A 26096-nucleotide genomic window follows, 5' to 3' on the forward strand; every position below is an offset into this window, starting at 1 on the left:
CAACACCAACTCATCCACAGTGGAGTTAAAGCGTACAGCTGTGATCAGTGTGGCAGAGCTTTTACTCACAGTAGCCACTTACAGAGGCATCTAGTTACCCACTCTGGAATTAAGGCATACAGCTGTGACGAGTGTGGAAAAACTTTCGGCCAGAGAGGGAGCCGAAATACACACCTACGCATTCACACCAGACATGATGTGTACTGCTGTGAACAGTGTGGCAAACAGTTTACAACAGACGCACAGTTACAACAACACATGTTTACCCACACTGAGGAGAGACCTTATCGATGTGACCTGTGTGAGAAGACTTTTAAATCTCCACATCACCTGAGACGACACCAACAGATCCACACCAGAAAGAGACTCTACAAGTGCAGCTACTGTGAGGTATGTATTTATATTGTTATCTTGTCATTTTAGCCTGACTGTTTGGAACAACTCTGCTCATTAAACTGTGTTAGCATGTTAGCAATTCTACTGCATGGAAAAGCAGCTCTGAGTGATTATTCAGATTTTCCTTTCAGTTATGATTTTAGTATCACTGTAGTATTATGGTGGTAGTATTGTAGTTATTGCAGCCCAGTAAACTGAGTGTGTTAACTGAAACAGTCAAATGTAGTTGGACGTCTGCAGAGATGCTCTTTATTTCAGGCGACGTTCAGGATACAAGGACTGACTTACACTGTCTTTGTGTCTTTGTTTAGAAGCAGAGCGACACAGATGGATCCAGTTCTCAACCCTGTCATCACTGTGGTGGTGGGAAAGACTTTCATTGTGACCTCTGTGGAAAAACTTTCAGTCGGCAAGCTGCCCTTAAAACACATCAACGTAGACACACTGGAGACAAACTGAAATACTGCAAAGAATGTGGGAGAAGCTTCACCACATCACATCACTTAAAACAACATGAACTGATTCACAGTGGGGTTAAAAAGCACCTCTGTGATCAGTGTGGGTCATCCTTCACCACTGCATGGAAGCTTAAATCACACAAACGAGTCCACACAGGAGAGAAACCACACAAGTGCAGACACTGTGAGAGAAGCTTCTCACGGTCAGGTAGTCGTAACATTCATGAACGTGCACACATGGAAGGAAACTACAGCTGTGACCAGTGTGACAAGAGCTTCAGGAATCTCAGTTCATACTCTGAACACAAACGATCCCACGTTACTAATAAACTGTTTCACTGTTACCAATGTGCCCAAACATTCACCTCATTGTCTGCTCTGTGCAAACATAAGCGCGATCACTCAGGGCTGAAATCACTCTCATCACTGGATAACAGTGAATCTGAAGACACAGAAAGATCCTCTGGTTTCTGTGTCGGACTCAAAAAGCTTGAGATCAGGCTCCACAGAGTTCAGATAGAATCATTTAAACTTGTGTTGAACTGAACTGGTTGCTGGGCTGAACTTCTACATAATACAGATCTACATGGGATCTTCTTTTCTGTTGTTTTACTGAGTCAGTTTTGTCCTTTTTTCTCTGTCCTGGTTTTGCTCGTCTGTAAATGATTGAAACTCAGTCAAATAGTTCATTGTTCTCCAGCAAAACGTTTTGGAAACTCATGTTTAACCTTTAAAACTCTGACATGTTTTAGCACACAAGGCTTCATCGGGGAGTTCACTCATGATTGGACCATGAGAACAAAGGTTTTTAGTTCTTTCAAAGAGAGTCTTGGAGATGTTTGATGTTTCTGTTTTTCTGAAACCACCTGAAAGAAAAACTATTTTTCTTGCTTTATGTAGTGTGGAAGTTTTTAATGTTTCTTCATCTGTGATGTTCTTGAATGTGTTCACGTGAAGATGGTACAAATAAACTGTCCTTTCAGCTTTAGCTCCTAATTTATTCATTATTTATGGTTGTAGCACAGCAGCCGTCTCTTGATTAACACATGGAGGGCTCGGGATCTGATGGTGTCGTCTCCCTAATTTGCCCACTCAGTAAATCTCACTCATGGCCAAGAAATTGAAATAAACCTTGTTTCCCTGCTGGATAGTGATCCACTGTAACTCTGCTCCTCCTTCCTGTTTAGGATTTCTGTGGCTGAAGTAAAATTCCCTCCATCCATCACTTATCCCAGCTAACCCAAAGTGAAATAAAGTTTTGCTGGTCTTAAAAAAGCATTACAATAATGGGCATTACCAATGCAAACTGAATGATACAGAAGATGAAAGAAGAGACTTTGATCAGTTAATAAAGCTCATGATCTGGATTCATTGTGGCTGCTACACAGATACTTCTGGGTCACTTCTCTCAGTTAGGAACCTTCCTCACCAAACTGACTGTTGGACCACACCCCTGGTTTCATGAGAAATTGTTTCAGCCATGATTTCTCTTCCTGTATTTCAGAGTAAAGACTGAAGTGACAAATGGAAGCATGTTTAAAAAACACAATGTGAGAGAGACGTTGAGGTCCTTAGAAGTTACCCTGGGTTTTTCTGTCACCCTGCTAGATGTTACACACCTTGTTATTGGACTGATTTCTACTGCTGGACTACTCCTGCGGAGAGTAACAATACTCTTACTAATTAGCTCCCTTTCACACCTTTGGGGATATTTATTTTTGTGTTTGCAGCGCTGTGAGCCAGAACAGCGAGAGAAAAATCTGCAACAGCGACGAGCCGAATGCTTACGTGAATCGCAGCAGCTGCACATGTGCTACGCTGAATTAGAGGATATCTTTGCTCTGGATTTCTATTTCTACTTTTTCATTTCTATATGATTCTTCTTGCATCTAAACAAAGATGATTCAATTTGCTAAATGTTGATGGCTCTTCGTGCTCAGGTGTAAATGAGACGTAATATTTGCTCTTGGTTTGGTTCTCCTGTACAGAACCTTGCAGTACAACAGAAACCTAAAAACATTATTTGTAGTTGTTATTCTTAGTTGTTCTGCTGCCTAAATACCACAGGGTCTGATTATGAAGTTATTGAGCTGCACATACGTTACGACCTGCTTAAGTTCGAGGTCACAGCGTCTGTAGAGCAGCTGGAACATAATGAAGTCTACAAGGTTAAAGTTTTCTCTTCAGTTATTGTTCTTTCTGCTGCTTGGTTTGATGGATCTGAGAGCTTTTGTTTTTATTATTGTTATTATAATTATCATTAATATTTTACTCTCTAGAAGCTTTAAAATAGTGTTTGTGTTTGAAAACATTGATTTAAGAATTGAACAGAAACATCTGTCCTTCTGAAAATCGCCCAAAGGCACGGAGACAAAGTCAAAGGATGCAACCTGTAACTTTCTCTTCCTTCATGTCAGGACCACCATCCATGATTTATATAAAATGCATATAGCAACAGTAGCACTTTAGTTTGGACTTTATGATTTCTGTAACTGGAAAATATTATTTTGTTTAAAGACAGAAGTGACCGCATAGTTGCAACATCAAAGGGAAATATGAATTAATTAGCATCAAGTATATTTGTTGCTTAAGCGTTTGCACTATAACTTAAGTAGGATTATAACTTTTAAGGAAGGAAAGATTTCAGATATTTAGTTCACTGTTTCAGTTATTTTATATGAAATTAAAACATTTACGTTGGTCAAATATGATGCTCTAAATCAAATAAAAGTTTGAAAATAAATGATGTATTTTTAAATGCTGCAACAAATGTTCACAAAAAGTAACTATAATTAAAACCAGTTAAACAAAATCAAATGTTTGAATCATGCTTAACCAAATGCCAGGCTGGAGAGCTGAACCTAAAGTATACGTAGAAAGATTTCAACATCTGAGCAGTTTTTAATGTTTTTATCACATATAAATGTCACAGCAGTGGGTCCTGGCCCAATGCTTTGTGTTTTTGCTTTTCTTTGACTCTTGTTTTTCTTGGTTTTTGTTCTTCTTATTTATCAGGCTCTCAGTAATCTTAGTTCTCCCTCCCTCAGTGTTCATTTCAGCCTGTGTTTAGTTTCTGTTCCCGTGTCCCACGTTTCATCGTTTCATGTCGAGTCAGCCCTGTCTCTCTGTTTCCTGTGTCTCCCCAGTCAGCCCCGCCTCCCTCGGGCACTCATGTGTGATACAGAGTAAGAAACCTGACTACATTTGCTACACTCTCTTTATTACCTGTTACTTTAAAATTCATACACTAATTATGTCTGCCCATCTCTCTAATGTGAAGGTCAAAGGTCAACATCCCAGTGACATAAGAATAATCCCAAAGGGGCAAAGGCAGCGGTTAATTTAGCACATTTAGCATCAAGGGTACAGCAAGGATATACTTTTACTTATTGTGGCAGGGGTGTGGTCTCTGGCCTGCTGCAGTGGAGGCTGGTGGCGGGACGTTGGACGGCACAGGTGAGGGTGATGGAGCTCATGACTCTCCCCTTTATAGTGACGGAGGAGACTGGCGTGGGGGAAGCGTGTAGTGGAGGAAGCCGAGGAGAGAGCTGGTTTCTGGCTACAAAGACGGCGTCAAACCAGAAAAGATTGCTCGTGGTCAAATAATGTGTCAATCACCTGTGAATCAAACTGTGTGTGGCTCAGTTCATGTCACAGTGTTATTTAGTATATCTTCACTTGTCTCACTCTCCTTCTGTTCTGTCCATCAGGACGATCCTCAGCGCTTACACAGATCCTCCATCGATGTTTTGGATCCAATCAGTGATCAGTTCTACGAGGAGGCCTGGATGTTCACCAGCGCTCGCTACACCTCCATCTACCAGAAGGTGAGTGTACTCCTTTGTACTCAGATTAACATTTTACTTCTTAAAATACATTTTCATATATGAGCTTTCTATTATTTCATGGGCCATTTAATCAATATTAAAATTACAAGCATATCAACAAAGGTGAAGCTGGTTTTTTTCCACTTGCTGTCACACAGTCATGGAGGAATACAATAAATACATAATCAGTCATAGATCCTGAACAATGACATTAAAAGAAAGTCTGTGGCTCTAAAAACTAAACAGTATAAAGACATGCTCCAAGCTGCTGTTTCTCTCCTACTCCTCTAGGTTTTCCACTGTCGGCCATCCAGCGATGCTGGAGGGCTACCTGGCCAATGCTGGCCTACACAAAGAGGTCCTGGCTCGGAGGAGCTGAAGAAGATCCTTGCCTTCCTCGTCAGTTTCCTCTTCAGTTCCTATCCCAACAAAACCTTCTTGCACCTATTAGCTCCAAAGAGGCTATGGTGCCCGTGGAGGTCTGGACGTGAGGCCTGTGCTCATCACGTGGATAGAAAACACTCTGACACCATTCTGGAGGTCTGATGGGACTCTGACCAAAACACAGATGAAATAAAACTTGTGGCTGGAGCTTTTAAAATGACTTTTTCACCTCATAGATTAATGCTCATGATTGCATGTTAGCAAGACAGCATCTCCCCAAGGTGAAACTCTCAGGAGACATTTACTCTTAAACTGTAATCTGGTTGAGACTACTTGAGGAGATCTTAGTAGCGAGTATGTGGATTTAGTCTCTTCACCAACAGCAGACAGACCCATGCCAAGAAAGCAGACATGTTCTCAAAGAAAGCCGAGAGCAGAGATTGGAAAAAGCTAAAAAGAAAAAGCTGCAGCTTCAGACGACTATCTGCCTGTAAGGCTGAAAAAGTCCAGTTACGCTCTATTTTGGAAAAGCTCCCAGTTTTGGTAACCTGGACTTTTATTTCCCCTCTTCTGCTACAGATGTTGACTGTGACCTCAGAGGCCAACTGGACCACACAGCTGCAGCAGGAGTGAGGGAGAGGAGTCTTCATCCAGCTTCAAAGAAAACATCCAGGTAAAGTGACGTGGATCAGCGGATAAAGCCGTCTCCACTTTCAAAGGAGATCCTCTGAGAGAGAGACTCTCTGAGCCATTTTAGCCTCAAATTATAGGACTTTATAGTACAGCAACACTTTTAAAGGACAAAAATAACATAAACTGTGACTGTAATACAAACAAAGTATTGCATGTGTTTTTAAAAGTGTTCCTCCGATGGGCAGGATATCACTATTAGACTGTCCCACCAGCCAACTTCAACAAGAGACCACAGCAGCATTCAGTGATCAGCACAGATGTTCCTCTAACACTCAGCATCTGATCCCTGTTGGTCTGTGTGCTTCTGCTTTTGCTCAGTTAGAAACCCTGCAGCAACCCGACCCAAAACTGTGTCTTCTTGTTGGCCTCAACGTTGAAGTGTCAAACGTCCAACATCTGGAAAGGAAACCACGCCAGTGTACTGTGATGTTTCACCAACATGTGGCAGACGCTGGTCCTGCCTTTCATGCTGACATCAGCAGAGAGCCCCGCCTACCTCAAAGCCTCCCCTGTCATGTATTGATCAGGATGATTATGAAGATGAGCGAGTGCAAATAAGACTGTAAAAGTCCACGAGCAGAATGTTTGGATGCTTTCTAATGATTCATGAATATCATGAGAGTGTTTGTGTGTTTTGTCTTTTCTTTGCTGACGTTTGTTACTAACAAAGACAATTTACGCTCTGTGTGTGTTTTCATCCTTACCAGCCGCACTCTAACTGCAATGAAGGAAACAAACTGTAGAAATGGTCGACTCAGTGACTTCATAAAATATTGAAGTGGTTCAGGTAGAGCCAGTTTTTAAATGACCATGAACACTGAGCGTATTGTATCTGTACAGCATGTTTTTCTATTAGACAGATTTGTAACAGAGGCCTTGCTCTCAGTAAGTTTGAAATCCTTTTCTGATTTCTTTTGTAATCTCTGATCTTTGTGTATCCTGCTCAGTTTGCATGCTGCCTGTAGGAGTTTCTGTCTTTGTATTTGAAGATAATTCATTGAATATACTCAGCTGCTTCCCTTTGGTGCCTCACACATCACTGAAGTTTTTCAGTGTCCAGTTATTTGTTTTTAATAGCTGTTTGAATTCTCTGTATGTTTGACCCTGTAGACTGTTTAATGGACTGCTCGTCTTCCTGTTTGTAACCACTGCCTGTTTAGGACTAAAGATTTGGATTTTTGACTTTAACACAGCCTCTGCGTGTCGTCCCTTTGTGTCCTCGTCCTCTGTGAATGTGTCACAGATGTTTCCATGATAATAACACAGCTTTCCCACAGTGGCTTGCAGCAGCATTTATTCACAGCACATTTGAGAAAGGTTCAGATTAACTCGATGAGTTTATATTCAGAATGATTCTGACAGTGGGCCACTGTGAATTGTGATCTTTCATCAGGTCAATGTTTAAGTTCAGTATTTCAAAGCAGGAGCTATGAACAGTCATCATGTTGGCATTAGAATTATTATTATTAATCATTATTAATAATGTCGTTACTCATGTATAACTTTGATTAGTATACATGAATTTTATCAATAGTAAAAATAATGAATAATTCATGTATAACTTTTATTGTGTTTTGTATATTAATTATATTTAAATAGAGATGTTGACCCTGTCTCTACAGTAGCATCAGTGTAACATACATTATTGGTCCAAGCTGTCATAAATGGGGAGCCTGATCCTTTATTATGAAAACATGACGAGTATTTTTCTTGTCAGTTGGGAAGAAGTTGGTCTTTTTTTCCTTCTTTTTGCTCAGTTTGTCTTTTCTTTGATAATTGAAACTCTGATCAAACCTACTCATGTTCACAGCATGTAAAAGCAGCTGACAGTCCGTGGCATTGTTGTTTGTAGAGGTGCAGTGTAGTGGGAGCATAAATCAAAAGAAAACAGTAAAATTTATGTAATAAAACATCTGAATGAAAATGAACAGGCCCTTTATGAACTTCAAAGGGATCTGAAAACAACACTTTTTAAAAGAGTATCTTGGGGTGTAGGTGGTCAAAATAGAAAACTGAGCTGAGACTCTAAGTTCAATCCATCCATTGGTTTTTACTTAGGAGGAAGAAATGTCAGGCTGGTGCAGGCTGGTTAGGTGCATGTGGTTATCTTTACCTAAATGAGTTCACTTTGTGGCTGCCAGGTTGGGCAGAAGTACCTGTCCCCTGTTAGGCTTAGTTAGGCTGTTCTCTTCTAATCAGACAAATAAGGCGATGACTTTCTGTGAACAGTATTTCTTATAACTCAGCAGTATAATGCATCATAAAACAATATCATTCATTCACAATAAATCAGCAGTCTAATGCAAATCAGTTTAATAAATGCAATAGTTATTACCTTTAGGTTATTACCTTTAAACCTTTAGGAGAGCCGTCTCTGTGCTGTGGTTCACCCTAAAACCAGACTGGAATATCTCCAGGATCTGTCTATCATTGAGAAAATCAGTAATCTGAGTAAAAACAAGTTTTTCTAAGATTTTACTTAAAAATGGTGAGTTGGATACAGGTCTGTAGTTATTAAAATCATTACAATCCAAATTGCTCTTCTTCAGAAGGGGCCTCACCACCGCCGTTTTAAAGGCAGCAGGGAAGACACCCAACTGAAGAGAGCAATTCATCATGTATAAAAGCTCAGCCTCAAAAAATCCATAAAGTGTTTTAAAGAGTGAAGAAGGGATTGGATCTAAAAGACATGTGGTGGGTCTCACTGTGGAGAAAACTTTCTGCAGGTTCTCAGCATTAACCAGGACAAAGCTGTCCAGTGTCTCCTCAGGTACAATCGAGCCCTCAGATGTGTTTAAAATCATATCGCGATTAGATAAAATATCAGATCTGATGGCGCTGATTTTTCCCCTGAAGTGGTCTGCAAACTGCTCACAGAGCGAGTCTGTTCTTTGGGAGCTGTTAAAATCAGGGTTAAATAAATGATCTATGGTGGAAAAGAGGACCTTGGGATTATTTTTGTTATTACTGATTATTTTGGCAAAGTATGAATTTCTTGACTTCCTTAATGTATTATTGTACATTTTAAGTTGCTCGCAAAATATTTGATGGTTGATAGTGTTTTTATTTTTCCTCCACCTCCTTTCTGCTGCCCTGCAATTTCTTTTGAGTTTTTTGACTTCTTCGTTTCTCCAGGGTGATGCATGTTTTACGTTAATCTTTTTGGTGGTGAGTGGAGCAACGGAGTCAAGGCTTTTCTTCAGTTTGCTGTTAAAATAACTAAAAATCAAATCGCAGGATGCAGGTAAAATCACAGGGGGGCATTCGTCTAAAACCCTGGTGAAATTTGCAGCCACTTCAGAGGTTAGATAGCGCCTCCTCACAGTTCGCACTGAGGTCTTCCGCTGAATAAAACCGGTGATGTTAAAAAACACACAGTAGTGGTCAGAGACAGCCAAGTCAACAACAGAGGACACGCTGGTGGACAGCCCATGGGTGATGACCAGGTCCAGAGTGTGTCCTCTGTTGTGAGTCGACTGCGTGACGTGCTGGTAAAATCCAAACAGTGAAGAATGTTTAAGAATTCTTTTGCTGCAGGGTCAGAAGGATTATCTATGTGCAGGTTAAAATCACCGGTTAAAATTATCATGTTATATTTTGAGTGTATGTTTGTTAAAAATTCAGAGAATTCCTTGATAAAAGCAGCGCTGTCTTTAGGTGGTCTATAAACTGTGACAGATAAAACTGGAGGGCTGCTGAAAACAATAGCACGGAATTCAAAAGTGGTAAAATGATCAAGTAAAATTTGTTTGGTGGTGAGTGTGTTGTTGGTTAAAGATGCAGTCCCACCACCTCTCTCACCACTTCTAATAGAAAAAGAGAAATTAAAATTTGGTGGGGAGGCCTCAGTGAGAACAACTGGTGCATCCGAACCCAGCCATGTTTCAGTTAAAAATAAACAGTCAAGTTTATTATCTAAAATTAAATCATTAATAATAAAAGACTTGTTCCACAGAGAGCGGACATTTAAAAGTGCCATACTGATTGAGACTGGTGGATTTTTGACAATAGAGTTGAATGGATGTTGATATTTTTGAAGAGGCCGGAGGTTATTAATGTTTTTGGAGTTACTGGATTTATGATAATTCTGTTGCTCTGTTTGTGATTATGACGGGTATTGTGTTGACTGTGGGAGAGAAAGGTCCGAGTCCAGAGTTTTGTGTATTACTGTTAAAAGTGGAACAAATATAGGAGCTGGGACCAAGGGGACATCAGTCAGTAGCAGACGGATCAGCAGGTAATGTCAGTTTGGGGTAGTGACAGGGCGGTGTGCGGCAGTGCTGTACGCCAAATGCCAAATTGGCGGACAGCAAACGGCGTCCCCAGGCGTTGAGGTGGAGCCCGTCTGCCCCAAAAAGATGCCTCCTCTCCCAGAAGGCATCAAAGTTGTTAATAAAACCCAAGCCGTGGGAGACACAGGCGGAGGAAAGCCAGGTGTTAAGGCTGAGCAGCCGGCTGAAACGGCCTATCCCTCTGCCACAGGTGGGGGTGGGCCCAGAGATAAAAGCACTCACCTGCAACTGACCAAGGAGGCTGAAGAGTTGGAGGAAGTCCAACTTCAGCAGCTCAGATTGCTGTTTGGGGATGTCATTGGTGCCGATGTGGATGATGAGCCGGTTAACCTGTGGGTGGGATGCCAGAATGTTGGGAATTCTGTCCACTATGTCAACAACAGTGGCTCCCGGGAACGACAGCGTGAGCGCCCCCCTCATCCGCACGTTCCTGATGATGGAATCCCCGAGGACCAGCGTGGAGAGAGGAGGTGCCACCGGGGGCTGTTGGCCATCTGAGACGCCCGCGCCGCGACACCGGAGGTGTTCAGATGGAGATGCGCCAGCCGGACTGCGTGAGTGACTCCCAGGTTTAGCTCTGACTCTACGCTCTGCTGAATCCTTTGAACCTGCTGATCAGTAAAGCTCTACGTGCTGCAGCAGATTGACCTCATCTGTGTTCACAGGTGTGGACCTCAGCGCTGAGGTGCAGGAGACTTTCATTCAGTTCTCCCTGCAAACAGCATCCAGCCTGGAAATACTGTCATCTTTCCCACAAATGCTGCTCTTATCTCAGAGAAGAAGTCTGATGTAAATAACTGCAATCAACAGTGATGTTCTGCACAGATCACTTTTCCATTTTGCTCTCTAGATGAGTCCCAGCTGCCTGACCTTGTGTCCAGGTGATCGTCTCACTGAGGAGCTTTTGTTCTGAAAATCTCACGTCCATCACCTGTTTCCTTTTTACTATCTCTGCTCTTTCTTTATTCACAATGCTCATAATATCACACAATTATATTCATCACCTGCATGTTTTTATCCAGCTGCTGTTAGAACCAAACAAATAAAAAGGATGAAAAGCCTGAAATCCTTTGATTTATTACATTTGAAACAAATATGAGAGCATCCCTAACAGCACAGCTGAGACCTTTGTTTTAATCAAGCCTTTGTATCGACACACTTGTAAAGATTCATATACAAAACATAATAGAATAAATCAATATAAAATACACATAATCACAAAAATGCAGCCATGTTGTGAGTTTGCATGTAAAACATGCATGTTTCCCTTTGTACAGGCAGATTTACAGCAGACAAAGCAACACGCTGATCGACTTTGACCGCTGCAAAAACAAAATACCCACCAAGTCTGAAGTCGATCAGAGGAACTGTTGACAGACTGACAGACATACAGATGCTTGATTCATTAGTGCGATTAAATGTTCTTCTTTAGCAGCATCACTTCATGTGTTTGTGTTCCAGGAATAAAGGTCTGTTTAAACTGGACGTCTCCTCAGCATCACTCGTGCTGTCATGGTTTCAAAGCTGTGCAGAAAGAATCTGAGGGATGATACAGAGGTGACCAAAGTTACAAACATCCAGCTGTGCTGCAAATGTTTGCAGAGCTCCAAACTCTTTGGCTTTCTGCAGAGCAAGTATGGAAGAAGCACCTGAGCTAACTTCAGTTTAGACGATATGAGGAAAAATGCTGCTTCCCAAAGTTTCCTACAAGTATCCAGTTTATATTTAGAGAAGCGAAGGCTCTTTATCCTGACAACTACTCCCTGGTGGATCCCTGTCCTGTGACAGCAGCAAAGACTGTGTATCAGTGTCATCAAAGCCACTTCAATAACCAGTGTTTAAAGCTCTCTAGCAGATGGACTTCAGTGGCAGCAGCCTCTGTCTGCTGTGTACAGAAGGTTCTCTGATGAAGCACACAGCAGATGCTGCACTACAACAGCAGCAGCAGCTCAGCTTCAGTTTGCTTCGACGCCCTTTTTGACCTGTGAAACAGCAGAAAATGAAACATTTCAACACCCGTTTGTTAGCGTGAGCTATTCTGCTGTTTTTCATCATTTCACAGGTGAAATAAAATCACATTTACTTCCTGTAGGAGTGATCGTGTCCAGCCTGACTGAGACCATGTGCTCCATCCTGCACAGGTAATAAACCTCTGACATGAAGGGCTGTCAAGTAGTTTTAGACAAATGGGGGTAAAAGAGACGTTAAAAGCTTAAAGAGAAACTACATTTTCTAAGAACTGTCTGACGTTCACCTCTCACACAGTGGATACGATTCTGCCGCTGCAGGAATAATCTTTGTGCTTATGAAACTGTCCATGTGTTTGCAGAAAATGTCACATGTTCAAAGCCATCCCAGCACCTGGAGTTTGTATAAGTGCAGCTGTTGGTGGGGAGATAGTCTCACTCTTCTATATAAAGAGTCAGCAGGCAGCAGATCTTCATCTGTGATCTCCTCCATCATCACGTCTTCACTCTTCAGCAGCTATGGCTTCACTTCGTGCCCTTGTGGGAGTGGTGCTGTGCTCCTCATGGTTTCTGCTTCTGCCTCAGGCCGACTTTGATTTACAGAGTCATCCATAATATTTTTTATTTTTTATTTTACTGCCCATCTATTTTCATACAAATGTCTCCGTCTTATGGAAAAGGGGTGGAGCTTATCCAACGAGGACAGGCAGGGCCCCCCCAGACAGTTTAGCAGTCTATACAGGAGGCTGACCTTTGCAACATGTACTTCTATAATGACTTCACCATTTAGGTTATTTGGTTATGTTTCACCCTGGATTTTGTGTGATAATATTTATTTTGTCCACTGATTTAAAAACAACAAACTATATGAATATAAAACAGAGTGAACAACAAAACATCAGCTTTGGAAACTTTGATGTAAAATTCTGCAGTTGTTTTCTCAGATATAGCATAAATCAAACTAACATACATCAGTGTGTTATTAATGTGCACACACACACACACACACACACACACACACACACACACACACACACACACACACACACACACACACACGTGTTACAATAAACAGCTCTTATGCTTCTGTATGATTCTCAGTGCTTTCCATTTGCGTGTCCACAGGTTGCTGTAAGTGGTGCTTGACTGCAGTTTGCTCTCATTTCAAGTGGTTTGCTGTCACAAAGCCAACAGGAAGTCCGGCCATGGTTGAGCCAACTGAAGATGGGTTGAAGGTGGCGTCCTCGTTTCCTCTGTGAGCGCGAGAGGACAGACAAAGCAAACACCGTTTGGACAGCATTAAAATATTTACACTGATGATTAATGTTGTGTCTTTGCACCTGTAGCGATACATGTTGGAAAATGGAGACTTTAGCCACCAAGACTGACGTGCCTGGAAACTTCCCTGTGAGTACGCCCACAAAGACAGGAAACAGTTTAGCCACCGCGGTTAATCCTCCATCATCATCATCCAGTATTTTTCACATCTTTTCTTCTGCTGTTTCCCTTGTTGTCAGTCACGGGGTTTGTGACTGAAATGCGTGTGGTCGATGGGAAGCCTGACGAGTACGGCCTGAATCATTCCATCAACACTGGACGGAGTGAAACCTTTGTTGAAAACAGATTATATGGTAACGTTGCATTTAGCTTCAGTAAACTGTGAAGTTACAGCAGCAGATTTACATCACGTGGCTTCACAGGAAGTAGTCTGGACCTCAGCGCTGAGGTTCAAGCAGCTCTGCTTGCAGACGGCATCCTTCCTGAAAATGTTCTTCATCTTCCTAAAACCAGAACTTTTACATTGGTGCTGAAGTTCTATATAAAAACAGCCTGAAATACAAAGTGATGTTGTGCACTGATTACCTCACACTTTCCATGTTTCCTTCTACAGAGGAGTGTCCGCCTGAGTGTTTTGTCTGATCTGTTGTTGATCGTCTCATTGACACTGCATGCAGATCTGACACCAGGGCTGGACTGGGACAAAAAATGGTCCCGGGCATTTTGACTGGAGACCGGCCCCCCAGGTATTAAAGGAAAAACCATGAAGCCTTTGAATGAAAACAAACGCTGTTGTCACAGTGATGGACGCTGTCTTGTTGGTATATGTTAAGAGATTTTCTACATTATACACTATAACCAAATCTCTATAATACAATATAATCAAGTAGGCCTTATATTCTAACCAAGTGTGCCTTATATTTAGTGTGTTCATATATTTTCACATAACCAAGCCTATTGTTGAAGAATCAGCTAACCAAGTTTATTGTTAAAGGAAAACTGATACATTCCTTACTTAAGTGTTTGAGATGTTTTGACAGCATGATATAATGATGCATTCTTTCCTATAATGTCTGTGATGTCAGATAAAGCATGATATACTTCTGTATTTTTAATCCCAGTGTGTGAAAGATCAGATAAGTTGATTTAATGCTTAACCTCTCGTCAACATCTGTTAAAAGAGGAAGTACTATGTAACCCATTTTTGCCTTATAAATAAAGCAGCGAGCCTGTGCTCGGGGTGGTGTCTTCTCAGAGAGACATTCACCCGTGCGCACGTTTTCTAATTACTCTCTGAGTTGGTCTGCAGTTGTCTCATTTCTCTTACTTGTGTTTTGAACAAATGTCTAAACCCCTGACATTTAATTGGTCCTTCGTAGCCGGAGAACTGACTGTTATTTTTAACGTCTAGTTTTCCACAGCGGTCTTCATCGGATCCTGACGTCGTGACGCCTGCGCTGGAAAAGAGTCTGTGCACAGCAAAAGAAAATCCGGGAACGTGAATTCGATCTCCGGTCAGCGTTCGGCCTTCACGGCTGCAGGAACCGATGAGCACCGGATCCAAAAACGCAGCGCCACAGTAAGGTGAATATGAAACACTGCATTCCATCAAGCGTTAAAATACGTTGATATTGAGATTTTCCTTTAAAATAGTGTAAGCCTGGTGAGCGCCGACAGATCTCATAGTCCAGAGAGGGACTTAAGGAGACAACAGGCAAGAGCGATAATCTAGAAATCGCTATTAAAAGTTCCGGTTGCTCTGGGTAGCAGCTGTAACGGAACGAGTTCCGGTCACTCGAGGAGTGGCTGCAACGGAACAGGTTGAAGGTTACATGAAATAGGCCTATGGAAAATCTCAATAAAAATTACAAAAACGCGCTTTGTTTGTGTTGAAATAGAGGAGTGAGTTGTTTTTACGACCCAATAAGCGGTCGAACCACTTCTCAAACTGTTTTCCTGTGTACACTCACGTATTGGTTAAAGTGGAAAAAGGGTTGTGCGTCATCACGTAAAATCAATAACCGCTCACTCGAATAGCGAGTGAGTAGAAGGCTGTTATTGAAAACCCATTCTCACTTTTGCATGCCAAAGAAGGTGTCACAGTTCTGACGTAATTAGTTCAAAATGGGTAATTCTAAAACTAAAGTAAAATTAACAGCAGATGAAGAAAAGCTTGAAAGAAACTGTCAAAATGCAGGAAAAGTCAGTGCAAATAGGTGGAGAAATCCACATAAAATTTATTGTCCAGCCTGGCAAGGCAAATGCAATCAAGAGTCAATAACTGCTTTAAAAGCTGCTTTGCAAAAAGAACTATTTGAGGAAAAAAGTCAAAAGAAAAAAGCAAAACGTGTAGCAGAATGGCGACTTTTCAAAGCATGGGAGGCAGAAAATGATAAACGCAGTGCTAAACGTGCCCAAAAACAAGAAAATAAAGATAAACAGAGAACTGCAGGAGAGGAAAAAAACCCCCCTCCTTATGCACCCTCCTCTCAGCCCACACACACAGCAGCAGCAGCAGCAGCTGCACCAACTCCTGCGTCACCGCTTCCTGTAATCTCTCCTCACAACCCTTTTGCTCCAGATCCCTATGCTGAGGCAAAACATCAGCTTAATCTTATGACTAAATATAATCACTACAAAAAAGAGGGAACTGTAGGTCAGTTTCCAATGGTTGCCTTATCAAATCCTAGGTATGGGCAACCCAGTGGGCCTGTAGACGCCCAAGGAATCATACCAATAGATGGAGAACCTCTGATATACGCATTCAGACCCTGGTCCCATAAGGACAGAGAGAATGTGCTAAAAGATGTCCCACCCCTTAATGAAGGTTTTCAACAGTGGCGACATGCGGTAGAATTGATTCGTCGTGGGTGGGGTTTGAATGGTCATGAGATGCTCCAAGTTCTTCAAGATTTATTAGGTTTACGTTTTCCTAGAGTCAGAGGAGCCTACACAGGAAACGACCAAAACGGTGATGTCCTAGGACCAGACACTCCTCAGTTAGATCAACAAATGAATGACTTGTACGGCAGAATAGAAATCAATTTAGCCCCAAGGCCAGATTATGGAAAAATAGGAGAGTGCAAACAAAAGGAAGGAGAGACAGCATCAGACTATCTGGATCGCTTACGTCCTGTTTTCGGGCAAAATTCAGGACTGAATTACGATCCAAATCCACAGTCTGCTTTTCAACAACAATTAAAAAATGCCTTCCTGAATGGCCTAATGCCCAAAATAAAAACACACGTAGACAAACACTGGGTGACACAAAACACAGGCACTCTGCCTGACGCCCTGCAATATGCTGAGCATGCAGTTAAAGTGCATAAACAGAAAGAAAAAACAGAAGGAGTTTTCATGATTGACCCAGAGACAGGCTTCATAGCTTTCTCAGGACAACAAAAACACACAGCAGGTTTTAAGCCACGTAAGGGAAAGCAGAAAGTAGGACAAAGAAGAGACAAAAGAGATATACAATGTTATAACTGTGGTAAATACGGGCACTTTGCTCGAGACTGTAGAAGTGTAAGCCAGGAACAAGAAAGTGATGATGACAGGCGCAGACGCCGTGATGAATGACTAGCACGAGAGGAAGGAAGTGAAACAAGTGAAGGGGAAGTTTACAATATTGAACAACTACTGCTAGGATCAGAAGCAAAGCCAACGGTTATAGTACACGTGAATGGTGTCCCAGTAAAATTCCTTTGTGACACAGGAGCGTGTAGATCTGTCTTAACAGTAGAAGTCCCAAATGTAACTTTCTCAAAAGACACTTTAATTGTGAAATCAGCTTCAGGACATGTGACATTGCAACAGCTAACCGTTCCCCTCTTTATGTCACATAGAGAAAGTGGTCGTGGCTGCAAAAACCAGTGCATCTATGACCCATTTTGTCCACTAAATTTGTTAGGAAGAGATGCTTTAACAAAATTAAAAATAGGAGTTATCCCTGAAGAAAGTGGCATGCAAGCCAGACTCCTACTCTCTGAAAGTCAGAGCCAAACTGAAGACATTTTTGTTTGTGAAGGTTCAGGTGAGCCAAATTATTACTGGACCTTAGATTTACCAAAACTTGAACCTCTGGAAGCCAAGGCTAATGTGTACTTACCTGAACACTCACAGAGGCAGGACCCAGCAGCATACCACAACACCCTGTGGTATAAACATGTCCCAGGCCCAGACAAAATTTATGATCAGCAAGTGCACAGACTAGGACCACAAAAACTAGTCCTACAACACCTGTATGTAACACAGAGTGGCAACGCAGTATGCTCAGTGTTACAGACAGATGCAGTGCAACGCATAAATAAAATGTTGAACCCTCATGTATCTGTTGCATGCAACGACCAAACACCTTGGTCTGAGTTAGGCACAGTGCTGAGAAATGTAGAAATGGACAGATATGACAAAACAGAGTGTGAGGGCTGGCAAAAAGGCCGTAGAACAGGGTGCATGAGACTCACGCTGTGTTGGCCGGTGACAGCCACACCGGCTACACATTTAGCCACAACAGAGCAAGACGAATGACAAGTGTTAACAGTTGAAACACATCCTGAACTAGAAAAGCTACCACAAACATTATGGTCTCAAGGACCCACAGATGTAGGCCTAATAAAAGAAGCAGATCCAGTAGTGGTGAAAACTACAACCACATATAGGCCTGTGAAACCACAATATCCTTTGAGTGCAGAGGCGAGAGAAGGAATTGGACCAGTCATAGCAGATATGCAAAAAGCAGGTATTCTCGTGAAAACTAATGAAGCCACGTGTAATACACCAATTTTTCCAGTAAAAAAGGCTAATACAGGAAAATATCGCCTAGTTCATGATCTAAGAGCAATAAACGAGGTAACAGAGCAAATACCTCCGGTGGTTGCAAATCCACACACAATTTTAAATCAGGTAACACCGAAAGAACAGTGGTTCTCTGTAATAGACTTGTCCAATGCTTTCTTCTCTGTGCCTCTACACCCTGACTCACAGAAGCTATTCGGATTCACCTTCAACAATCAAAAGTATACTTATACAAGGTTGCCTCAAGGATTCCAGAATAGCCCCACTCTTTATGCAGAGGCTTTGAGAAAATCAATGTCATCTTGCTCCCTCCCTGCTCCAGGGCAATTCTTGCTGTATGTAGATGATATATTGATTACAGGCCATACACAGGATGAGTGCAAAACAAACACACTGACAGTTTTGCAACATCTCGCAGAGCAAGGCCATAAGGTATCACAGCATAAATTGCAGTTGTGGAGCCAGGAAGTGACATACCTTGGCCACAAACTAACAGGACAAGGCAGACAGCTGTTAGACAGCAGAAAAGTAGCTGTACAAAATGCTCCAAAGCCAATTACTAAACAACAAATGATGAGTTATCTAGGTCTGTGCAATTTCTGTAGATGCTGGATTCCAGAGTATGCACTGCTGGCCCAGCCACTACAGAACCTCATTTATGGTAAAGACCTAGCATTAAAAGACAAAATACAATGGACCCCAGAAGCAGAAAAAGCTTTTGTTGATTTAAAAATAGCATTGCAGACATGTACCGTCTTAGCGTTACCAGATTATGAAAGACAGTTTGTTCTCCATGTTGATGGTGCAGGAGGGTACATGAAAGCAGTGTTAACTCAAGCTTTTGGAGAAAAACAACGCCCATTAGCTTTCTACTCATGCAAACTTGACTCTGTAGCTGCTGGATTACCTACCTGTGTTCAGGCGTGCGCAGCAGCAGCAGAGGCAGTTAAAAAATGTGCAGACATTGTTTTGGGACATAAGTTGATCATTAAAGTCCCACATGCTGTGACCTCTATTTTACTCCAAGCAAATCTCTCTTTCCTCACACATGCCAGACAACTTTCTTATGTGGGGATTTTACTTTCACAATCACATATCACAATAGAGAAGTGTGGCCAGCTAAACCCAAGCACACTTTTGCCGACCCCTCTGGATGGAGAACAACATTGCTGCATTAAAAAATTAGAGGAAGACACAAAGCCTCGCAATGATATACACAGTTCCCCCCAGAGCAGTTTCAGTAATGTTTTTGTGGACGGCTCAGCGTCAAAAGATATTTACGGTAGAAATTGTGTGGGTTACGCGGTCACAACTGTTGATACAGTGGTAGAGGCGAAAGCTCTCAGTTCCTCAAACTCTGCTCAAAGCGCAGAATTGACCGCAGTCATCAGAGCATGTACACTGTACAAAGGTCAAAGTGTCAATATACACACAGACAGCCAATATGTCTATTCAGCAGTTCATCATTTTGCAAAAATATGGCATAACAGAGGAATGACAACATCCTCAGGCAACCCAGTTCAACATGCAAACCTTCTAAAAAAGCTATTAGAAGTAATAACGTTGCCAAAAGAATTAGCACTATGCAAATGTGCAGCTCATCAAAAGGATGACACAGAAATAACAAGAGGAAATAACTTTGCTGACAAAGCAGCCAAAGCAGCTGCAGAAAAACACATTGATGTTTTAACAACAGAAACCATAGATTTAATACCATTAGAAATACTAGCAGATGCACAGAAAACAGCATCGCTGAGTGAACAAAAATCTTGGTTGAAAGATGGAGCAGAATTAAAAGACAATCTCATGATGTGTAATGGCAAACCAGTCCTTCCAAAAAAATTTGCATAAAACTGCTGCATTAGTGACACATGGCAGAACGCATGTGTCAACGGGTGGAATGGTTTCTATACTCAATAAACAGTTCTATACAAAAAATTTTGAAAGTTCAGCAAAAGAGTTTATTAGAACATGCATGATTTGCCAAAAACACAATGCTCAAGGTAATTTACGACCAAAGCGAGGCCGGTTCCCTAAACCGCCACACCCATTCCATACTATCCACATGGATTTTATAGAACTAAATGAATCTCAATCCTCCAAGTATGCACTTGTGATAATAGATGTATTTTCCAAGTGGCCAGAAATATACCCAGTGAAAAAAGCAGATGCAATTTCAGTAGCAAAATGTTTGTGCAACCATTTCATTCCAACATATGGCATTCCGTCTCTGATAAGATCAGACAATGGCACACATTTTGTAAATGAAGTGATAAGTAAAGTTTCTGAAGCTCTAGGCTTCAGCATAAAACATCATTGTTCTTATCATCCACAAAGTGCAGGATTAGTCGAGAGAACTAACGGCACAATTAAACAAAGATTGAGAAAATGTATGGAAGAAACTAAAAAACCATGGCCTGAATGTCTAAGCTTAGTTAAGTTATGGATGAGAATAACTCAAGGAGCAGGTGGTCTAACGCCATTTGAAGTTGTACATGGCAGACACTTCCCTCTTCCCATAACGAGCGAGCCAATTAATAAATCCATTGCAGAAACAACAATGGCAGAATGGATGACAAAACTGTTTGAAAATAAAGAAGTGATTTTAAACAATCAACTGCCGAGTGATCTATCTCCAGTCTCTTGCAGGTTGAACCCCGGTGATTGGATTCTGATTAAAGTCCTCCAGCGGAAAAACTGGAGTGCTCCGAGGTGGGAGGGTCCCCATCAGGTGTTGCTTACTACACCAACAGCTTGTAAAATCGCTGAAAGACCTTCTTGGATCCATCAAAGTCACGTGAAGAAAGTGTTTGCACCACAATAAGACGCCGGTTCCCCCGACTCTCAAGTGATCCCCTGGTGAAGGAAAGGGCTGATTGGGTATACCCCGCCCTTTACCTTCTCGCCAGTGGTCTCCTCACTTGGAGCTCAGGTGTGCCTGGTCGCCCTGAAGAACAAACACATAATAAAGAGTGACCCATCCCACCAAAGAGAGGAACCAATGACAACACCGGGGACGCCTAGAATGCAGAGAGCCAGCATGATGAATCTAGAAGAAGAAGAGCCACCAGCCCCAGCCCCAAAGCTGCTATGCTTAAGTGCTTGTCACTTTCAACGGAAACGGTTCATGTGCCGCCTGATCTGTCTGGTGGCCGGTGTCATCTTAGGGGTGATGCTCCTCTGGCTGATACCTGGAAGAGCCCGCAGAATAATACCAACTATTCCCCGTCTCAAAAGGTGGACCCATGACAACTCCCATCTAACTGAGATGACCCAAGATCACATTCACCCTTGGATGAACAATGCCTGGTACCGATACCTACACAACACCATAGATGAAAAAGAATGTTATGTCTGTTCTCACATGCCTTCAACTTCAGTCTACCCCACCATATATGGTCGCAAAATGGACAGTCACTTGCAAAGTGAATGTGCAGCAAGTTTCGCCAGCATTGGAAGACAATACTTTACAATCGGCATGAAAGCTTCACTCCCAGGTGCAAAAGGCCTGAAGAAGGATGGAATCTGTGACGACAAATTCTGGGTAGATATGACAGTAAAAAACAGAAATGCTTCTGTCCCTTTCCCTGTTTTTATGACCCATACAGAGACGTGGCATCCTCTGTGCTTCTACCAAGCGTCAGTGCAAGGACGCCACCCTCTGGGCCATACCGACAACTGCAACACAACCTATGGAGGAGTAGGGTATGGGACAGTCAACCTAAATCAACAGGTAAATGGCACCTATTGGGTACAAGGTATGGCATGGCTGTGCGGACAGCGTGCGTACTTTATGTTGCCACCCAACTGGTCAGGATGCTGTGCACCTATCTTCATTTCAGATCACACTTTTAAGATATCTGTGTACAACAAGACCAGAGTTAGGCGTCATATAGAAATCAAGCCTCATGATTCAATCCTTGGAACAGATGTGCCAGAGGAATTCAAACTCTGGAGTACCGCCGACAAGGTAATGCACTCTCTGTTTCCCTGGACAGGAGTAGGAAAAAACGCACTACGAATTGAGACTTTAGACTATCGCTTTGGACTGTTTTTGAACGCTTCCACCCGCATTGACAAATCACAGAATGAAGAAATTGATGCAATCCGCATCACTGTCATGCAACACCGAGTAGCTTTGGACCTTATTCTTGCAGAGAAAGGAGGTCTTTGCGTACTGTTCAACAAGACATGTTGTACTTACATACCTGACAACATACACTCATTAAACATGACAAATGCTTTGAATGTTCTGAGACAACTAAGAGACGCTCAGCAACAGGACTACGTAACCGATGAGCATGGCTGATGGGACTGGTTGCTGAGCGGCTCCTGGAAATCTTTGCTGATTAAAGGCCTGTTGGCCCTATGTACTGTGATGTTTCTATTTTGCATTTTTGCTGCTTGTATTATCCCTTGTCTGAGACGCATGGTGATGAGTATGTTTAATCGTACTTTAGGAAATTTTGTTTTGATCCAGAGAGATATGGAGGATCCCTTTCGCCAGTATGATATGCTAACTAGAGAAACCAGAGAAGAGAATGTCTATGATAATCTTAATCTTAACAGAGCTGATGTTTAGATACTTCACTGAATGATATGCAAGTTGAAAATGTGATTTAACAAGTGACTATGCATTGATATTAAACATGTGAAATATATTAACAACAGGAGGGAAACTGTTAAGAGATTTTCTACATTATACACTATAACCAAATCTCTATAATACAATATAATCAAGTAGGCCTTATATTCTAACCAAGTGTGCCTTATATTTAGTGTGTTCATATATTTTCACATAACCAAGCCTATTGTTGAAGAATCAGCTAACCAAGTTTATTGTTAAAGGAAAACTGATACATTCCTTACTTAAGTGTTTGAGATGTTTTGACAGCATGATATAATGATGCATTCTTTCCTATAATGTCTGTGATGTCAGATAAAGCATGATATACTTCTGTATTTTTAATCCCAGTGTGTGAAAGATCAGATAAGTTGATTTAATGCTTAACCTCTCGTCAACATCTGTTAAAAGAGGAAGTACTATGTAACCCATTTTTGCCTTATAAATAAAGCAGCGAGCCTGTGCTCGGGGTGGTGTCTTCTCAGAGAGACATTCACCCGTGCGCACGTTTTCTAATTACTCTCTGAGTTGGTCTGCAGTTGTCTCATTTCTCTTACTTGTGTTTTGAACAAATGTCTAAACCCCTGACAGTATACATGCATCAGTCTAATAAACTTAAACCTGCACCATCCTCCCTGTCCTGGTATTCTAAACAGGAAGTAGACTGTTGGTCGAGTTAACCTCCTGAACATCTACAACACACGGTGGAAACCTGACATTAAGACAGAGACTAGAGGTGAGACATGATCATTGCTGATTACTGATGACAGATTTAGATATGTTTTCATAAACCTTTCATTTGCCACATCAATAAACAGCACGGCAGGGCAAAATATGTTTTCTAACATGGCAACCTTTAAAAAGTGAAAGGAGACAGAAAGACAGGTGAGAAAGAATCAAACTGACTTTTTGATGCATTTTACACACAGTACTGGTGCAGAATCTAGAAAATGTGGGAAACACTGGCATCATATGCAGTACTTACTTCTGAAGAAATTATGATGGGACCCTAAAAAATGACTATGTACAATAATGGATTTCTATACATTTTACATCAGATGAAAACGTTTGTTGTAAGATTCAGATAATTATTTATTAAAAGTGAGACATTTTAAATGAGAACAAGAAAGAAAAGTATGTCTTTGTGCCCCCCTCTCCCTGTTAATGCCCTACCTGCCCCCCTGGCAACACTTTGCTAGACCCGCCCCTGCACAGTTACCAGCTGTCAGCTACACAAAAAGGATCCTGGTGTTATTTGTCTCTCAGAAACAGTTCATAACTTCAACTCATTTTTGTTTTGTCAGGTTTTGTTCTTTACATTGTCTTTCTTCTATATAATTGTTAAACATTTAATAAATATGTCTACAAAAAGATTTTAAAAATCAGACATTTCACACAGACACCCAAATGATTTCTGACTGATGAAGGGGGCTGAAGGTGCCCTGCTCTTGCCCAGCTTCTGCTGCTCTCTCCCTGCTCACTGTCAGCAGCTGGCAGCCTCGGTCCTGCCTGAGACTCTTCATCTATCAGTGCCAAAGAATATGGGAAATAGCAACGCACAACATGCACATTACAAAACAAGCACATGAATCAGCATTACATTCATTAGTGAAGTGCTGACGTTCGTTCCTAAACTTTGGGCCTTAATTAACATCACTGTGAACTAATGTTTGCTTTGCTTCTTAACCAGTGAAGCAGCGAGGGGCTTTCTGAGGTTCCTGCTCGTAAATGCCCAAAATGAGTCGAGTATTTCTCTGCAACTACAAACTCTGTTTTCATCAGAGGTGTAAATATTACAGCACTGTGTCAGAGTCACTGAGGCTGGAACACAGAAAAAGGAAGTAGATGTATTTATTTTTAGACTTTATTGCCTGGAACCACTTTAAAAATATGCTTTGGGTCACAATTAACTGCAGAAACCAGGAATCCACATATGAACATTATCTGTGCAGAGATTTATGCTTCTGAAGGTAAACAGTGAAAACTTGCAGCACTAAATGCACAGATAGCCAGGCGTTTCACATTTTGGGACCATCTGCCAGTTTTCATTTCTTAGGTATTGAAGAGCAGAAATGATTGAATTTTATTTACATGCTTAAAAATGTTTGCTTTTGAATATTATTTGAAGAATTACCCACACACTCAGGCACTGTGGGCCTGTTTCCCTTTGCACAACCGAGTGTTGGAAACGGGCCTTTTCTCTTTAAACTCTGAGGGGCTGTAACTTTGGCTTCTATTGGCAGATTTGCATGATTGACCCTCTTTTTAAAATAGTTTTAGCCAAGAGAATCAAGCTAACATCACTGTTTTTACGTCAGCTCACGTCACACGAGCTGTTTCAAGAAAAGTCCTCCTGTCACACAGCAATGCCTACATGAATCACACCACTCTGCTTAAATAATAATAATAATGTTTAGTGAAGCAGGTGAAGCAAAGGGCTGCTTTTAATAGGCTGGGAGACCCAGGTGTGCTGCTTTAGCTGCTGAGCCTCTCATGCTAGCCTCCATCTATAAGCTGGGATCACAGGAGCACTGCAGTCCTGACTAGATCAAGGATTGTTATTCATGCAGGTGACAAAAGTTTACATTCACAGAGTCATAGGATTGAGCCTGGTTTGAAAAGCAGCTGTTTAATGCAGCTGCTTAGAGTTCACACACAGTAGAAGAATCAGACTTGAGTCACATTTCAAACACTGGAAAAATACTCAGCAAGTAACAATGAAAACAGCACAGACTCAGTATATCCTGTTCAGTCCTGTGTTTGATATGAATGTGCTGTTCAGAGAGGATCTCGTGTCCTCTTTTACAAAGCCTTTGTTTCATGATGTTTGTGTATAAATGAATGTAGGTGTGTTTCTAAGTGTGAAGGAGCCCTGGGAGAAAAGACTGAAGCTTGTGCCAAAGAACAAACAGGAAAGAAAGATCAGCATTAATGAAGACGAGCACAGAAGGAGCCCAAGCACGTGTTGCTTTTTCAGATTTCTCTAAAAGTGTGTGTTCATTTGTTCCATCCTTCACAACAAACAACAGCTGACAGACACACATGCACTCTGTGTCACTTCACAGGGGCTGATGAAAGTGGACACAGTAAAGGGAGAGCTGGACCTGCTCTACACATCCTGCACTCTGTTAACAGACTTTATTCTGCAGCATCAACAGATAAAAATATATGAAGATATAGAAACGTTTAACATTGTGACTGTTCACATTAGTGAAGCTGTTACTTTGCTGCCAGGTGGGAAAAGAAGCCTAAAGCTGAGTCTGATTAAACATCTGCTGCACCAGAGAGTTTCATGGCCCTGCTTTATCCTGTGCTTGCTGACCACCTCGTCCTGAAACCTCTTCATCATCCTCACAGTTGTGTGAAGAAAGAGGGAAGCAGGT

At 41.7% G+C, this 26096-nt stretch overlaps 3 protein-coding genes across 11 annotated transcripts in view; all 3 read left to right on the plus strand.

Moving 5' to 3' along the window:
• LOC146640658 (uncharacterized) overlaps positions 1–2139 on the plus strand; it is a 55095-nt gene extending 52956 nt beyond the window's left edge. For 5 of the 6 annotated variants that reach the window (XM_085399962.1, XM_085399964.1, XM_085399963.1 and 2 more), the window contains one exon: positions 708–2139. In XM_085399962.1, the coding sequence (XP_085256088.1) occupies positions 708–1400 (693 nt within the window). In that variant the 3' untranslated portion in view covers positions 1401–2139. The remainder of the gene's footprint in view (positions 1–707) is intronic. The other variant, XM_085399966.1, reaches the window with a different exon arrangement.
• LOC146640660 (uncharacterized) lies at positions 77–23058 on the plus strand. 2 transcript variants are annotated; one of them, XM_085399998.1, is made up of 2 exons: positions 77–390; positions 20739–23058. In XM_085399998.1, exon 2 carries the CDS (start codon positions 21091–21093, stop codon positions 22396–22398), a length of 1308 nt encoding a protein of 435 aa, XP_085256124.1. In that variant the 5' UTR covers positions 77–390; positions 20739–21090; the 3' UTR covers positions 22399–23058. The 2 variants fall into 2 exon arrangements, with proteins under 2 accessions (XP_085256124.1, XP_085256123.1); XM_085399997.1 differs by lacking the exon at positions 77–390 and adding an exon at positions 14723–14879.
• LOC146640661 (phospholipase D1-like) lies at positions 3603–6946 on the plus strand. Of its 3 annotated transcripts, XM_085400028.1 has the most exons (4): positions 3603–4681; positions 4973–5555; positions 5645–5738; positions 6081–6946. In XM_085400028.1, exons 1-2 carry the CDS (start codon positions 4460–4462, stop codon positions 5225–5227), a joined length of 477 nt encoding a protein of 158 aa, XP_085256154.1. In that variant the 5' UTR covers positions 3603–4459; the 3' UTR covers positions 5228–5555; positions 5645–5738; positions 6081–6946. The 3 variants fall into 3 exon arrangements, with proteins under 3 accessions (XP_085256154.1, XP_085256152.1, XP_085256153.1); XM_085400026.1 differs by having other exon boundaries at positions 4973–5738; positions 6077–6946; XM_085400027.1 differs by having other exon boundaries at positions 4973–5738.
• Positions 23059–26096: the final 3038 nt, after the last annotated feature.

The sequence above is a fragment of the Rhamphochromis longiceps genome, unplaced genomic scaffold (genome assembly GCF_057381845.1).
Source record: "Rhamphochromis longiceps isolate RC_006_pf unplaced genomic scaffold, R_longiceps_female_GT1.1 unmapped_scaffold_4, whole genome shotgun sequence".
In the NCBI taxonomy this organism is placed as follows: Eukaryota; Metazoa; Chordata; class Actinopteri; order Cichliformes; family Cichlidae; genus Rhamphochromis; species Rhamphochromis longiceps.